Below are 14,564 nucleotides of genomic sequence, written 5' to 3' on the forward strand. Positions count from 1 at the left end.
GTCTTTTTGTTTTGAATATCGCAGCATTTCCTTAAGAGAAACACAATATTCAGCATCATAGAATGAGCAGAGACCACAACTATTTACACTCCAGTTGTTTATTGTGCTTTCAATTAAAAAACAAAAATCAACGGTCAATAACAAACAGAATCCAACGAGAAATTACAGACCCATGTAAACACAGCCTAACCAGAGATCAGAGTCCACAATAAAAACTAAAAAATACAAAACTCAATGGGAGCAAACAAGTTCAAATGAACCTGAAACATGGATTATGTTGTGAAAAAAACACTCGCAAGATCAGAAAAATAGGAAGATGCCGGCATAAGGCCACCAAATCAAACTGAACCTTACAGCAACACGGATTCCTACAAAATGGAGTGGAGATCATTATTTCTCTTATAAACCGTCCCTTGTTGAAAGTTTGACTGAGGTGTTGAGTGTTGGATGTGTAAATTGTCCTCCCCAGGTGTTGCATAATTGCTCCAAAAACAACAACATTCTCACAGCATCCAAACTCTGAAGGATGAATGAAGCACAGACATTATTTTGCCTTTGTTTGCTTTTGCCTCCGTCACAATTTTGGCACCTTAAAATCCTACAATAACTCATTGAAACGTTGAAATGTCAGAGATATAATTTCACTAGTTTGACGGAACACGTTGATGTTTGCCGATCAGGACGATTAAGGCAGAAACACGCCACTAAACCGCTGCGATGTCCTTTTCACAACATGTGGATGGAGTTTGTGAATTTGAAGAGTTCAGAATGCACGATTACATCACCGTCTGAAAAGGGTGATGTCATGTGGACTAAGACTGTAAAAGTAGAAAACCGTGTCCACCCCCCCTGGCTTGAGGTGCTCCTCACAAGCAACAACACAAGTACAGGAAGTACGTTTATAATCATCACAATAAATATTATGATCGAGTTAAATACAAAGAATATGAAACAAAATGCAGTGGAAAGGTACAAATAGAAAAATACCTGACGATGTGGACGACGCTGTGCAGTCCGTGTACGCTACACACACACACGAGTGCACAAGAATGAAAACACGTTTACGCTAAACGTGCTGACGATGCCCTGAAATGCACTTCAAGTAACTTAAAAAAAAAGAGAGAAATTTGCAAGTCCACTTCGAGCCGTCATAGCTGCCACGAGATCCTGCTCAGAAATCCACTCTGCTGAGATTTTAGTGCAAAACTGCTCGATTCTTTGACGTGACTCAGGTTTGGATATTAAGGCTGTGATTTACACCGAAGCAGAGATGTTTAAATGTCACGAAGCGCCACCTGGAACTCTTTCATCCCTTGTTTGTGGACTGAAAGGCGGACGTGACATCTCTGCAGTCAGAGAGAGAACAGTCTGATGGTTTCACACAACTTCTGATCGAGAGACAGATTATGCACTTGAATAAGACAACATTGACTCATTAAATTATGTCCACAGGTATAAAAAAAACAAAACAATGTCACAAAAACAAAACAACTTGCACACAAACCACCGATAAACATTACGGTCAGTACGTTAACATGCAGTCGCTACGTCCGATAGAAGAACGAGACTCAGCTGTTTACACGGAGAAGAGAATCAATACCATCGCTCCGTTCTCACGCTGCATGATCCCAATTATGAGGCAAACTCTCCCACAGAGGAGGCCGACGCCCACTCCCACTGAGAACGCATCGATTCGTTAGCGGACAAAGCTTCGCTGATCTGCAAGCGTGATGTTTGGAAAAAAACCTAAAATCTTTATCCATTAGCTTTATTGCCTCCTCGTGTTTAAGTGAAGCTCCGGCGTGACGTAAACGCACGGAGCGACGGGAAGCTCTGCACTCACAAACCTGAAGCTGGTGGAGTCCAATTATCCACCTTTAGCACCCAGAATGCAACAGAGACTAAAGCTTCAGGCACCAGAGCAGAATTGAAAAAAAAATCCTGACTCGGCAGGTTTGAAGACGTTTAGATGAAGTCGACGCATCAAAGTGACAAAACCTCGCCGCTCTGAGTTCAGAGCTGAACACCGTGACGCTCCGTTAAACTGCCCAGTCATCACTTTAAATGTGAAACAGCTTCCTCCGACTATGACCGATGAAGACTGCCGCAAAAATCCCCCTAATCACGTTGTCATGGCTACCAGCCCGCTGATATGTGTGGTTTGAGGCGGCCGCATTGTGTCACACACTGATCCGGTTCTCACGCAGCTTCAGAGAGCAAACCCGCTTTGCTTTTGTACCTCGGACACAAGTCTCCCCCCTCGGCTATCGGCTCATTGATTTGCCCGCGTGTGAGCGATTGATTACCGATAAATAAAGGGGCGACCGTGCAGCAGAGAGGAAAGGTCGCTCAGTGTCATGTGGCGGGACGTCCAGCCGCGGGCTACGGCAGGATTTAGGCCACAGCACTGAGAGAGTGAGTGGGCAAGTGAGCGAGTAGGGGTGGGGGTGGAGGTGTGTGTGTGTGTGGAGGACATTATTTCTGGTCCATCTGTCCCCCCTTGTCCTTTCCCCTTCCCAGTCTGAAGGATTACTTGTGGAGCCGCTCTGGGTCTAATCTGCCTCGCAGCTGCTCAGGGCGTCCTGCTCCCCCTCGTCCTCCTCCAGGCTGGCCTGCAGCTTGAGGCAGATGCTGGGGTCGCCGCTCTTCAGCGCCTGGAAGAAGAGTTCGGTTTGTTCCTTCAGCCGCTCCAGGTCGCTCTGGCTGCGTCGGTTCTGCCTGAGGAGCTCCTTAGTTCTGAGTGTGATGTCCAGCAGCCCAGATTTGCTCAGGATGTTGTAAGTGTTGCAGAAGCGCTTCCTTTTGGCGTCCTCGTTGCCGTCGGCGAGCTCGTGGTCTTCGGGGAAGCCGCCCTCTGGATCGGCCTGAGGGGTGAGGAGCGTGTCGTCTTTAGAACAACTGCTGTGATTTGAAGGAGTGAAACACGGGGAGGGAGCGGCGTCCGGCTGGCTGATAACTGAGGCAGGTCTCTCACTGTCAGGACTCATCTCTGCTGAGGGTAGAGACAGACAGCGCTGAAGAAGAGGAGACATGGAGCTCGGGGGCGGAGGAAGACTGGAAGTGGTCGACGCAGAGCTACTAGCACCACCGGACAGACGCTTCTGACGTCTGTCTCTGTGAGAGCGATCCCGGTGGCCGGACGCAGTCCTGCTTCCTCTATCCGACCCTGAGGAAGAAGAGCAGCGGGACGAAGATGAAGAGTCGGTTCCTCTCCCAGAGGAACTGGAGCTGTCTCCGGGATGAGGAGCAATCTTGGGGTAGGATTTCAGGAAGGGAAGATACTTCTTGGGCCGTCTGTGTCTTGAAGACTCTTTAGAGGTGGAGGATGCTCGACGAGAGACGACTGGCTGGAGGAAGACCACCTGAGGCTGCTGGACGCCCGAGCCGAAGCTCCAGGGCTTCAGGGCCGGGGGACTCTCTCCAGGCTGCAGAGCAACACACAGATACATCTGTTACAACCAACGCACAACAGCTTCATAATTGTAGCTGATGAACAATCACACTTATGAACGATCCTGGACATCAACACTGATTTCCTGGCGACGCGTTTCAAAGTTTAGAGAATTTATTGCAGATGTTTGCAGCAAAGCTCATCTCTAACTGTGAACAACGATTAATTCTCAGAGAGAGGAAGTCCTGGCTCACAGCCGTCTGGCCAGAAGCCCAAATTCTACCAGATTTGGGCGACTTGGTGCCAAACAAAGCTGAGCTCCTCTTATAGAATCTTTGTTACAGCTGAGTGCCTCTCTACATTCCTGAAGGTGAATGATTGATTGGTTTGTTTATCTGCCTGACATCTTTACATTCTATACTACTTTACATTCCTGGGTGTCACAGGATTGATCTTTAAATGTTGCTTCTCGTCTACAGAGCCTATAAAGGTCTGGCACCGTCACCGTACTGGAACTTAATTGAAAAGGAAAATCTAATACTTGACAACGATAATTTAACTGCATTGTACCAAAATGAGTTCCTCTGAACAATGAAGAGTTAAACACAAACTAAACCGACATCATCTCAGCGTTTAAGTCGTCTAACTGGATCTTTCAGGTCTCTGTCATTTGCTTGTTTACTTCTTCTCTTTGCTTTGTGAGCGCCTGGTCTTTTTTTAAGCGAGTGACGCAACGACGAGTTAAACGCAGCCGCAATAAAAACCGAAGCGCCGCATTCCGCATGTGGCCTGCAAAGCTCTGCTGCTCAGAGACACCAGGCTGAGGTTTGGACTGGAGGCGGCACAAGACAGGGGAAATATGTGATTATTAGATAATGAGAGGCAGCCGATCCATTAAATCAAGTCTGGATGCAGAGTGTGTGACTTTATCTGCTGTCTAGAACCAAACAACGCGCTCATCTGACGAGTTTATGGTCTCACAGATCACAGGCAGAGTGCAGATGGATCCACACGGAGGGTTTATGTCTCTGAGTTATGGCTCACCTGATTCAGGAGGACGTTGTTCATGATGATCATGGGGGAAAGGTTGGAGTAGGAGCCTCCCACCATAGCAAGCTGAGAGGGCCGGGACCCCTGCTGCACAGCGGGGCGGGGGGACGCCTCCGAGTCCATGGAGTCCCTGGTGCTCATGTGCTCCGAGCTGGTGTCTATGACGACAGAGGGAGGAAAGAAAGCAGAAAAGGATGAGACCGGCAAATCAGACAAAATGAGACAAACAACAACAAATCAATACAAATATCAGGATTTCCCAAAATTGCTAATATTCTGGTGCTTGTATGTTTCTGTTCCTATTAGATACTTTACAGTGTAAACACACTTCAGTGCCCCAGAGCAGGAACCTTATCTAAATGCCTACGCCTACACACACACCTGATCTCATACTGTGAAAGAAAAGAGAAAACAAAATCCAGGGCAGTAATAAAATTTAATTGCCGTCTTCCCTGCCAACACACCGACACACACACGCCCATCAGCGTGCCAGTCAGAGGTCATAGTAAAAGGAAAGAGGATGACATCACACCTGAGAATCCAGAGTCTCTCTCCGAGTCTCTGCAGCCGGCCGCCCTCATGCTGCGTGGTTTGCCCGTGGTCCTGCCGTGACTCTCTGCCTTCCTCTTGCTGCTTGTTCCTGCTGTAGCCATCATGATGTCGCTGCTCCAGGGAACTACACCAGCATCTCACAGGGTCAAGCTGAGGAGCACAACAAGCAAGACGGCCCTCTGATGTTACACACAGCAGGAGATGCAAAGACACACTGCTTTGACCTTCTGACCTCAGTAAGGCGTTTAGGACACTGACACATGTACACACATACACACACACAGACTGAGCTTAAACACACACAGTATCACCCTGCTTCACTATTTAGGTACAATGTTCTCTCCTGCACCTTCATCTTCATCATATTGTGTTTAATGGAGAATATTACTGTTTAACGTTTATTGTCTTGCAAGAAGATAGAGTTTTAGTTATAAATGTGTTTATTAAACTATTACTCCGGTTTAGTGCGTTGACTCTGTGCTGCTACACAACTCCATTATACTGAGAAGACCGGAGACTAAACTAAATCTTTATCTTTAAATACATAAAATCTTACTTTTATGTACATTTTAAAGATAAACATTCTTCGCCTTGGTGTTTACCAGCCGCGCTGTGTCTGATCTCAGCAGCGTCACTCACCAAACAGAATATCACCAAACACTACAAACGGTTTGCTTACAACCTCTCCGACATGAGCGCAGAGCTACAAAACTGCTTTTTTAAAAGCTTCGAACGACACAAAACTGGATAGAAAAGAATTTTAATAATTTAAGAGAGAAGTAACTCAGGAGCTAAAGCGACAAAAAACGTAAGCTACTGTTAGCAATACCCGCTAAGTACCGCGCGCGTTTATACCACAACAATTAACAATTAATCTGATAATAAACAACAACAACATTATATATTAAATAAACTACTCACTCTGCTTTTGGTGTCGATCCAAAGACGGTTCGTTAAGCCGTGAAGAAGCCCTCTCCGCCAGGTCCGACTCTCTGCTGTGTCTCGTTGTCTGCTTCTCTTTGCTCTGCTTGCTTGCTTGTTGTCGGGGACTGGAACTCGGTGTTCCACGGTCGCGTACACGAGACCTGCCGGGACACGCCCCCGTCTGCGCGCTCACATGCGGAGCTACACCCGGTGTCCTCCCGCGTCCAATTACACGCGAAGAAAACACGAACCCGTCTGCGGGCAGCGGACGTCCCAGCGGCTCACTGACCGAGCAGAGCGTCACTTTGTGGGGGGAGAGAGAGCAGAGTCGGGACGGTCTACGAGGCACGCTTCCAAATATGGCAATAGTGGGCGCGGTCTCGTGTGTAGTACTCACTTACTCCGCCTATTATTTAAATTTGCTGGCTGCTGATTGGCCGGTGTGTCCAGCACCAACGCGAGGCACAAAACGTGACCCTGGCAGAGCCGTGGTGAGCTGAGGACATTGTGTTCGTTTCCGTTCTAAAAGCCCGAAGCTGCACGCCTCTGTGCAGGCATCTGATGAGCTCCGCCGGGGATTCCAGTGACGTGATGTATGGAGCGGCATGTTCCGCACATTGCACAATACACACGACTGCTGTGAGCAAGTTTACACTGAGCGTGTCAGGAGGTAAACAGACCCCCGGCTGCAGAACAAAACGTTCTCACGTGCAGACATAATGAATCAACCGCAGGACTTTAGCTCTGGATCACACTGACTCACCACCGTGCAGCTGAACGGGGATGAGGACGTGGATGAGGACACGTGTAATGGAAATAATCAGTTTTTTTGTTTATAGTTTGCAGGTTACAAACTTAATTACATTACACGTTGGATCCAAAATAGTTTGCTGGCGAGATAAAAAAAAAAGCCCAATTCATGTTTTAAAGGCATCTCTCCAAGAAGGTCAAACAACAAGATAAGGTGAGAATGTGTAATGAAACTAGAATAATGTCAATGAAAGAAACAGGCCACAATCCTTGGTTTTACTCTCCGTCTTCTCCTGTTTGTATCTTTTCCCTTTATCTGCCAGAAACTATGTCTAACACGTGAGTACAGAATCTCACAATGATTGATTTGGGCTGAGATCTGGCAGTGATAGAGGCCATCACAAAATGATATCAAACATGTGCCATGGCTTTCCCATATGACCTACAACCTCCCATTGGCATGAAACGGAACATCGGCACATGTGTAACTGGCCCACACCCGCTCTTATGCTCTTATGGCTGAATGAACACGAATCCCTGCAGCCAGGAGCCAAAGTATAGTGAACAGCAAAGAAGGAACTAAGTTCAAATGCAAACCCACATGGAAATTAAAGGCTGTAACATGTACTTAGCACAGACTTTAATCATGCAGTGTGCAGTCTACTAAAGAGACAGTAAGTAAAAGTATAAATTATAGCTTGAAATGAAGTGGAGTAAACAGAAAAGTATGAAAACATAAATATTCAAAGCAAGCCCAGATACTACAGCGTTTGACTTTGTGACTCTGCACCGCTGTGTCTCCAGGCTGTGGACGCCACACACATCAGTGCATTCCTGCAGCCCCCCTGAGCTCTGTTAGCAGAGAGCCTTGGACAGATAAAGAGCTCAGTGTCCTCACATCACTAACACCAGCGACAACCACAGAGACGACACAGAGACTCTGAGTGTGTGTGAGTGTGTTTTTATTTCATGAATTTATGGCGTAGCTTCAGTGTGGATTGGTGGACACAGCTTAGAAAAACACTTTACAAAGAGAAATACATACACGGCGTCTATTTTCAGTCCTGCTTCAGCTGTGCACGACATCACCAGAGGAGAAATAACTGATAGGCCTTTAGTAATAACTTAATAACAAAACAAGTCAATGAAATATGAACATTAAATCATGGAATAACATCACAAGCTGATGCTCTGACTCCCATTCATTGTGCTCATTAAGAGAAGCTCATTATCTCATTATTTAATATTATATCTCACGCCTTATTTTAGCAGGACTGATCCTGATTGGCCATTTATCAACAGCGCTCAGGTATAAAGGCGGTCATTCGCTAAATAAAGGATGTCAAAGAAAACAAGATGGGATACATGATCTCTGATGAGCTCACAGGTAGATTCACTCCTCTGTTATCAAGCTGGGACAAGACGAGCCGATCAGATGTGAGGGTTCTGGCACCTGAAAGACAACAACAACACAGCTGCTTACTTACATCCTCATTCACTGTGAAGACATAGTCTGAGAGACAGACTGAACATATCTGTAACACAAACTTCAAACTTAAATTCAAGAAACTCTGTCACATAAAGTTCCTTTGAGTTGTTGTCCACTTTCTTGTCACGGTCAACATCTGTATACTGCTCCTCCTCTCTGTATGGGCCTCTGGGTAAGAACAGTAACTACCCCCCTTCCATTGGCCTGGTGCTACAGGAAACCAGGAAGTCCGCTTAATTATCAGAGTCCGGTCCACTCTGGCGTTGGTAGTTCATGAGGTCTGGTAGTGTTGCTGGATTGCCGCTCCCAGACCCCAAAATGGGAATGTTCCTAAATATTAATATCTCTCACAGAAATTGGTGATGTCGCACTTACAGAACTTGAGTAAGAGCATCATTTACACACTGGTGCCACTCGAGAGGAGGCTTGGAACGATTGGACTCTTTGAGCTTCCCAATTGTTAACAACTGTTCACATTCCGCACATTTCTCACCGCCAAGTGTCAATTCTGAAGAGGCAAAAGTAGCACTTGGGCCAACATGTAGGCAGATTCTAAAGGTTAGGAGAGCCATTAAAGCGCTCAAACGCCGCCTCAGCGCTAACAAACTGCCATGGCCTCAGTGACCTCTGTGAACCTGCTGACGCCTCTGCTGCTCTGTTTCCCTCCATGCACCACAACACACTCCAAAGCTTGAAAGGTGATGATAGTGTCTTTTAGTGAGGAGTGTATACACCTCCCCTCCCCCGCCTTGACCTAGATTCCTCTTTCTGCCTCTTCTACCTCCTGGCATCTCCTCGTAATCCCTCACCACTCGCTCCATCCTCGTCACAGAATTGTGGGGCTATTTTGCCTCTCGGGGAGAACGCCTGCATGCAGACGGCGTACGACTCTCACAGCATGTGGCAAGGGCGACGGCGGTGTGTATGATCGGGGAGCGAGCTCTGGCTGAGGTCATGAACTCTCAGTCTGCTGAGGTTTCCGCTCTGTTAATGCTCCTTCCACCTTAACCTCAGTGTTACCTGGAACCCAGTAGGCCTGCACTAACCAGCTGACCTAGTTTCAGAGTTCACAAACACTCACTTTTCTCACACTCACAGTTTCAGTCACTATGTTTACATGTACGTGAAAACTTTAACAATACCATGAGATACTACAGGGAGGTTCTTTAGTTCAAGTGATCGAGTGATTGTAAAAGTCAAATGTACACAGAAATCCATGTTTTGGATGCAACATTAGAGAGAGATGCTTGGTGTTTTCCTGTTCACATGTGTCTAACTCCCCACTGAGTGTAGATCCGTACAATGAATTTGCATGAGGAATCCATGTAACACATTGGATTCCAAAGTGTAATTGTAAAGGTCTGGCTTCATAATGGCCAAAGAGTGAAATCAGGACTGTGGGGCCTCAGTGCTTTTGTCTGATGTGATGTGTATCTTTGCTTTTGCACCGGCGACTGCCTGGGTCTGCACATATCTGTGGCCTTGGATAAATAACTCGTACTGGACTCTGCAGCCTTGGGCAGATTCTGGAGCGCAGCCTGTGGATTGTAGTGCTGACACGGAGGGAAGCTACACAGATACACTTTAATCTCATCTGCCCTTGGTAGTCCAACAGTGTGCGGGAGAAAGTGATAAATGTTGCCATAAATGTCCAAACATTATTATTTGTGTGTGTGTGTGTGTGTGTATGTGTATGTGTGTGTGTGTGTGTGTGTGTGTGTGTGTGTGTGTGTGTGTGTGTGTGTGTGCACCACATGGGGGTCGTCCATCTCTTACTTGCCACAGCCCCTTGCCATCTTCCTGTGTTTTCTCCTCCGAGCTCGATTCTTAATAGACTGAGTGCTGCTGGGGAGGCAGAGGAGAGCAGGGAGTGAAGACAAGTTGATGTGATGAAGAATAGTGAATCAAAATGTTCATCTACTGACCTTTCATTATTCAGATGTTGCTGTCGGGCTCTGAAAACAGGAAGAAACAGGTGGTTAGCAGCTCTATCAAAGTCTCAGTTTGTGTTTGGAACAGTGGGATTCACCTGCATTCACACGTCTGATGCTCCAAAAATGTCAATTCCACGTAATGGCTGGACTTCCCTGTGGGATTGATCCTCAACACCTGAGACACAAAGGGAAAAGTTACAAAACTGAGCTGAATGTTGTTCCCAGTCGTACGGCTTTAACTTAACATAAACATGACAGATATTTACGAAGCTCATCATCCTTCCAGACCTCCAGAGTGATGTTGCGTTCGAGGGCAGGGTGACAATCCAGGCTCTCATCGCCACAGCAACCGGAGCATCGCCAAAGTGGGACACAAGCGGGGCTGTAGATGTACTCCAGCCCTCCTGGGTACTCCTGCTCCACATCCACCAGCTGCTCCATGGGCCTGCAGAGGCTCCTGGTCCACACCTCGCTGAAGGCCATGACTGCAACCACAGACACACTGAGCTTTAGCGATCAATTCCATCAAGCCAAAAAACGCTGACACCACATATGGATGGAGTTGCTGCATCATTATTACCTCGTGGGTGGCTTTCTGCTGCCGGGTGTGAAATCTACGAAGAACACGCAAGCAATCGATTAAAAACTCTGAACACTTCAAATCCAGAGAGCTGAATGGACACAAACAGCAGCACGTTCACTTAGCAGTAAAACAGCGCCCTCATGTGGCAGAGAGCTGTAGTGACAGTGACGTTGATACAAATAAATGTGTGTGTGTGGAAATGTGCATGAACTATGTAATAAAATAATGCAGGAATGTCATCACATGTCTCTGCTGAAGTGTGTTTCTTCATTCTTCTCCTTTCTTTCCTCAGATTCCATGGCAGATGCACAAAGGCTCCTAAGTTGTTCTTGGCTTTCTACTCCGGTGGTTTTCCTCTTTGATTCCAAGCTGCCCCCTCTGTCTGTTCACATGTGTGTGTGCTTGAGAAATGAAACTCTTTGTTGGCTTTTGGTGTTTGATTACATTGGACCACATTTGAGTCAAGGGAGGGAGGGGGGGGGGGGGTCTCTATGGTGACAGCGTGCGTCCCTATATGGGATTCTTCTCACCTGACGTGGATCAGAAACATTGGCTGAGGTAAGAACATTTAGTCTTCTACCAGCATTAATCGGATATTGCAGCAGGAGCCGAAGCATGGCTGCAGTTTGAGGACGTTGAGGCGTCTGCAGCTTCTGTTTGCAGGACAGCAGCACGGCGAACATCTGCCTCTGCCTCTGCACGGTGGGAGGTTCTACTCAAAGTGATCCATCTTCATTTTGTTTTCTGTCCCTGCTCTTTCTCCTTCGTGTAAACTATCTTTCATTCCTTTAAACAAAAACAGTTTGGGTTATTTTTCTTCTCCAGTCTGTCCTCATCCTGTCCTTGTCTTGTCCTCAGGCTGTCCTCTCCTCTCCGTCATCAGGGAGTTACCCAGAACAAAAACAGCTTTCAATCATTTTACGGAACATCACTGTTCTAATGAGGGTTTTGCTAGATTAAACTCCAGATGCTATAAGGGATCCATCATTATTTAGTGTTATTATCCCAGCAAGCCTATGATGTGAATTGCTTTCTCTCTGGCAGGAAAACATCGATTCAGACTTTGTGCTTTCATATCAGAATGCAATGTTGAACCTCTATGTTGTTATCAGGCAGGACACAGATTCACAAATCTATATGGAAATCATTTAACCTGATATTTGTACTCAAACTAAATGAATCTTGAAGCCTTTATGATTCAGTCACGTTCTGATCAGGGGGCATCATCCTCTTTTACATGATATTGTGTTCATGTTTACCTTAGTAATTGACTTCTCTGTACATTAAAGCCAACATTAGTCTTCCAATCCAAAGTCGATTGAGCTCAACCTGATACATTTGCTCCTGGCTCCTCCATCAGGTTCCATTTATAATCCCTCACAGCTCTCTGAAGCTTCCCCACACTAACCGGAGTCCATGTTTTCATCAGCACCTGAGCAAAGGGAGACAGATATATGGAGCTCTGCACCCTCACAGCACCCACGGGAGCTCCAGGAGTCTCCAAACCTGCATTAGCTTTGCTCCGCCGCAGGTAATAACTGCACTGCCTGTCAGCTAGCAACTTCCTCCAATTTAATTACAGAGTGATACAGAGGCGCGGATGGAGGCTCAGCTCAGGCTTCATCTTTCACTCTGCTGCTCCGCTTCTGGTCTTCATCTCAGATTTGTGTCTCTGTAAACCTCGTGTGAGATCTGCTGAGATGCTGCAGCTGCGTCAGAGTCAATATGAGGATGAGTGATGATGACCGTTATGTTCACATCCCAAACTGCTTAATGTGCTCAGTGTCATTGTGGGCCGGAGCCAATCAAAACACAGCTCGTTGCGGATGGCAACCTCTCACAGGGACACGGAGGGGCGGGGCGCGGTCTGACGTGACTCTCATTAGCGCTTTTTCACGTGAAGAGTTAATGAGAGTCACACTTAAAGACTAAAGACGAGGAAGACAAAGATATAAATACATACTTTTATCAAACACAACACGACATCTGTCAAAGTAAAGAACATCTAAACAAACTGAATACAAGTGAGACAAAGTTTGATTTGACCTGGAATGTAGAATAAAACTGGACTTTAAAGTTTCATATTGTCTATTACTGCAAATTGTATGATAGGAACATTTTATGACGTCAAACGAACCAAAAATAAAAGAATAAACAAGTAATATATCATTAAACCTGAATCTGTTATGCTGTCATGTCCACAAAATAAAGAATAAAACGGGGAAAAACATTAAATATGTATGTAAATTAGATAAAATATAATAAATAGCAAAAAACAAAGCAACAAACAAACAAACACAAGTTGACTCACCTGCGCAGGTGCTCGCTGCAGGAGGAAAACCACCAGGAGATGAGAAACTCCAAAGGATAAGTTCCCGTTCATGTTTCCAGGACGCGAGCAGGTCCCTGCTTCCTCTCCTCTGTCTCCTCTGCTCTGCCTCCTCTCCTCTCTGACTGAAGCGGCTGAAGCGGCTGGAGCTCGGCCGAGCGGCGCGCAGCCCCGCAGTGCGCAGCTGGATGCGGACTGTTGCGCCAAAACCTGAGAATATATAGAGCTGCCAGTCACACGGAGGGGCCAACGAGGAGGAAGAGGAGGAGGAGGAGGATGTCACTGAAGAGGGTACTGAGCTGTCTCACTGTCCTCTGTCTGTCTGTCTCTCTCATGATGTGCCTGCCTGTCCCTGTGTCTGCCTCTCTCTCTCTCTCTCTCTCTCTCTCTCTGCATGGTCACTTTCTCTGTCCATTTCTCTCTCACACAGCTTAGTCCACCCCCCACAAAGTTATTCCTGTCTCAAGTTATTATAAACAAGAATAAAACCTCAGTGAACACTAGACAGAGTGTGTGTGAGGGTGTGTGTGTGTGTGTGTGTGTGTGTGTGTGTGTGTGTGTGTGTGTGTGTGTGTGTGCCACATACATACTGTGTTTATGTACACAGTGGAGCTTGGAGAGTCGCCGAAACATTATATCGAAACATTGTTTCAGGTAATTTTGGCCTTGGCTGGTTTGTGTACAGAAGAGTCAGATAAGCAGCCGGGGTTTGATCGGTCTCTCACTGTGTGTGTGTGTGTGTGTGTGTGTGTGTGTGTGTGTGTGTGTGTGTGTGTGTACTGTTTTCTCTCCATGTTTTCTACCAGAAACCCTCAGACCCCAATGACAGCGAAAGGCAGGTTGGCAGGGGTCAGGGGTCAGATCACCTCACAACAACAACTCTGGGTGGGTGTGTGTGTGTGTTTATACACCCATACCCCTCTGAGTCCTGGCACAAGCATGCACAGTGGGTCTGAGGTCATCCCATTCTCCCATTCTCTCTCTCTCTCTCTCACACACACACACTCTCTCACTCTCTCACTCTCACACTCTCACACTCTCACACTCTCACACACTCACACACTCTCACACTCTCACACTCTCACACTCTCACACTCTCACACTCACACACTCACACACTCACACACTCTCACACTCTCACACTCTCACACTCTCACACTCTCACACTCTCACACTCACACACTCACACACTCTCACACTCTCACACTCACACACTCACACACCGTGCAAAGTACAGGACGAGCTACTTGACCTGTAACGCTGTCAGGCACTAACCGGCTTTTCTAGTTTGTGTCCTCACTTCCCAGAAATCCCTGAGCGGACGGCGGCCTTATTAGTCTCCTGCTCCGCCTGCAGGCCTCAGCCCACGAGCACACAAATGCCTGAAGGCTGACCAGGAGCTCAGTGTGATTAACGGGGCTAATTATGGTCAGTGTGTTTTGGATCAAAGTCTCTTGAGAGAACTGGAGATGGTTGATTCCTCCCCGCTCGCCACGCTCGCTGCATGCTCCGATGGGGGAGTCATACGTTCCTCGCCTCGTACACGAGGAACCAATTAATGT

General features: G+C 46.8%; 2 protein-coding genes across 3 annotated transcripts; both read right to left on the minus strand.

Moving 5' to 3' along the window:
• Positions 1–191: 191 nt before the first annotated feature.
• Positions 192–6,243, minus strand: cipcb (CLOCK-interacting pacemaker b). The gene is made up of 4 exons (XM_076160162.1): positions 5,915–6,243; positions 4,974–5,143; positions 4,436–4,599; positions 192–3,425 (listed from the first exon to the last, which is right to left on the minus strand). Exons 2-4 carry the CDS (start codon positions 5,095–5,097, stop codon positions 2,553–2,555), a joined length of 1,161 nt encoding a protein of 386 aa, XP_076016277.1. The 5' UTR covers positions 5,098–5,143; positions 5,915–6,243; the 3' UTR covers positions 192–2,552.
• Positions 6,244–7,612: 1,369 nt separating this feature from the next.
• Positions 7,613–13,377, minus strand: LOC143008456 (snake venom vascular endothelial growth factor toxin HF-like). 2 transcript variants are annotated; one of them, XM_076160230.1, is made up of 7 exons: positions 12,985–13,377; positions 10,671–10,704; positions 10,379–10,575; positions 10,186–10,265; positions 10,082–10,111; positions 9,933–9,998; positions 7,613–8,120 (listed from the first exon to the last, which is right to left on the minus strand). In XM_076160230.1, the coding sequence occupies exons 1-7, from the start codon at positions 13,054–13,056 to the stop codon at positions 8,099–8,101; spliced, it is 501 nt and encodes a 166-aa protein (XP_076016345.1). In that variant the 5' UTR covers positions 13,057–13,377; the 3' UTR covers positions 7,613–8,098. The 2 variants fall into 2 exon arrangements, with proteins under 2 accessions (XP_076016345.1, XP_076016344.1); XM_076160229.1 differs by having other exon boundaries at positions 9,933–10,001.
• Positions 13,378–14,564: the final 1,187 nt, after the last annotated feature.

The sequence above is a fragment of the Genypterus blacodes genome, unplaced genomic scaffold (genome assembly GCF_046128005.1).
Source record: "Genypterus blacodes isolate CSIRO-AG114 ecotype Tasmania unplaced genomic scaffold, CSIRO-AGI_Gbla_v1 ptg000104l_1, whole genome shotgun sequence".
Classification (NCBI taxonomy): domain Eukaryota; kingdom Metazoa; phylum Chordata; class Actinopteri; order Ophidiiformes; family Ophidiidae; genus Genypterus; species Genypterus blacodes.

What these genes read in the sequence shown, in the direction of transcription:
- cipcb (XM_076160162.1), bottom strand. Translation starts at nt 5,097, where the DNA reads ATGATGGCTACAGCAGGAACAAGCAGCAAGAGGAAGGCAGAGAGTCAC. An exon ending in GAGAGACTCTGGATTCTCAG is followed by an intron (nt 4,600 to 4,973) that starts GTGTGATGTCAT and finishes CTGTCGTCATAG; the next exon opens with ACACCAGCTCGGAGCACATG. An exon ending in ACAACGTCCTCCTGAATCAG is followed by an intron (nt 3,426 to 4,435) that starts GTGAGCCATAAC and finishes GTTGCTCTGCAG; the next exon opens with CCTGGAGAGAGTCCCCCGGC.
- LOC143008456 (XM_076160229.1), bottom strand. Translation starts at nt 13,056, where the DNA reads ATGAACGGGAACTTATCCTTTGGAGTTTCTCATCTCCTGGTGGTTTTC. An exon ending in CAACATCTGAATAATGAAAG is followed by an intron (nt 10,002 to 10,081) that starts GTCAGTAGATGA and finishes CTGCCTCCCCAG; the next exon opens with CAGCACTCAGTCTATTAAGA. An exon ending in ATGGCAAGGGGCTGTGGCAA is followed by an intron (nt 8,121 to 9,932) that starts GTAAGAGATGGA and finishes GTTGTCTTTCAG; the next exon opens with GTGCCAGAACCCTCACATCT.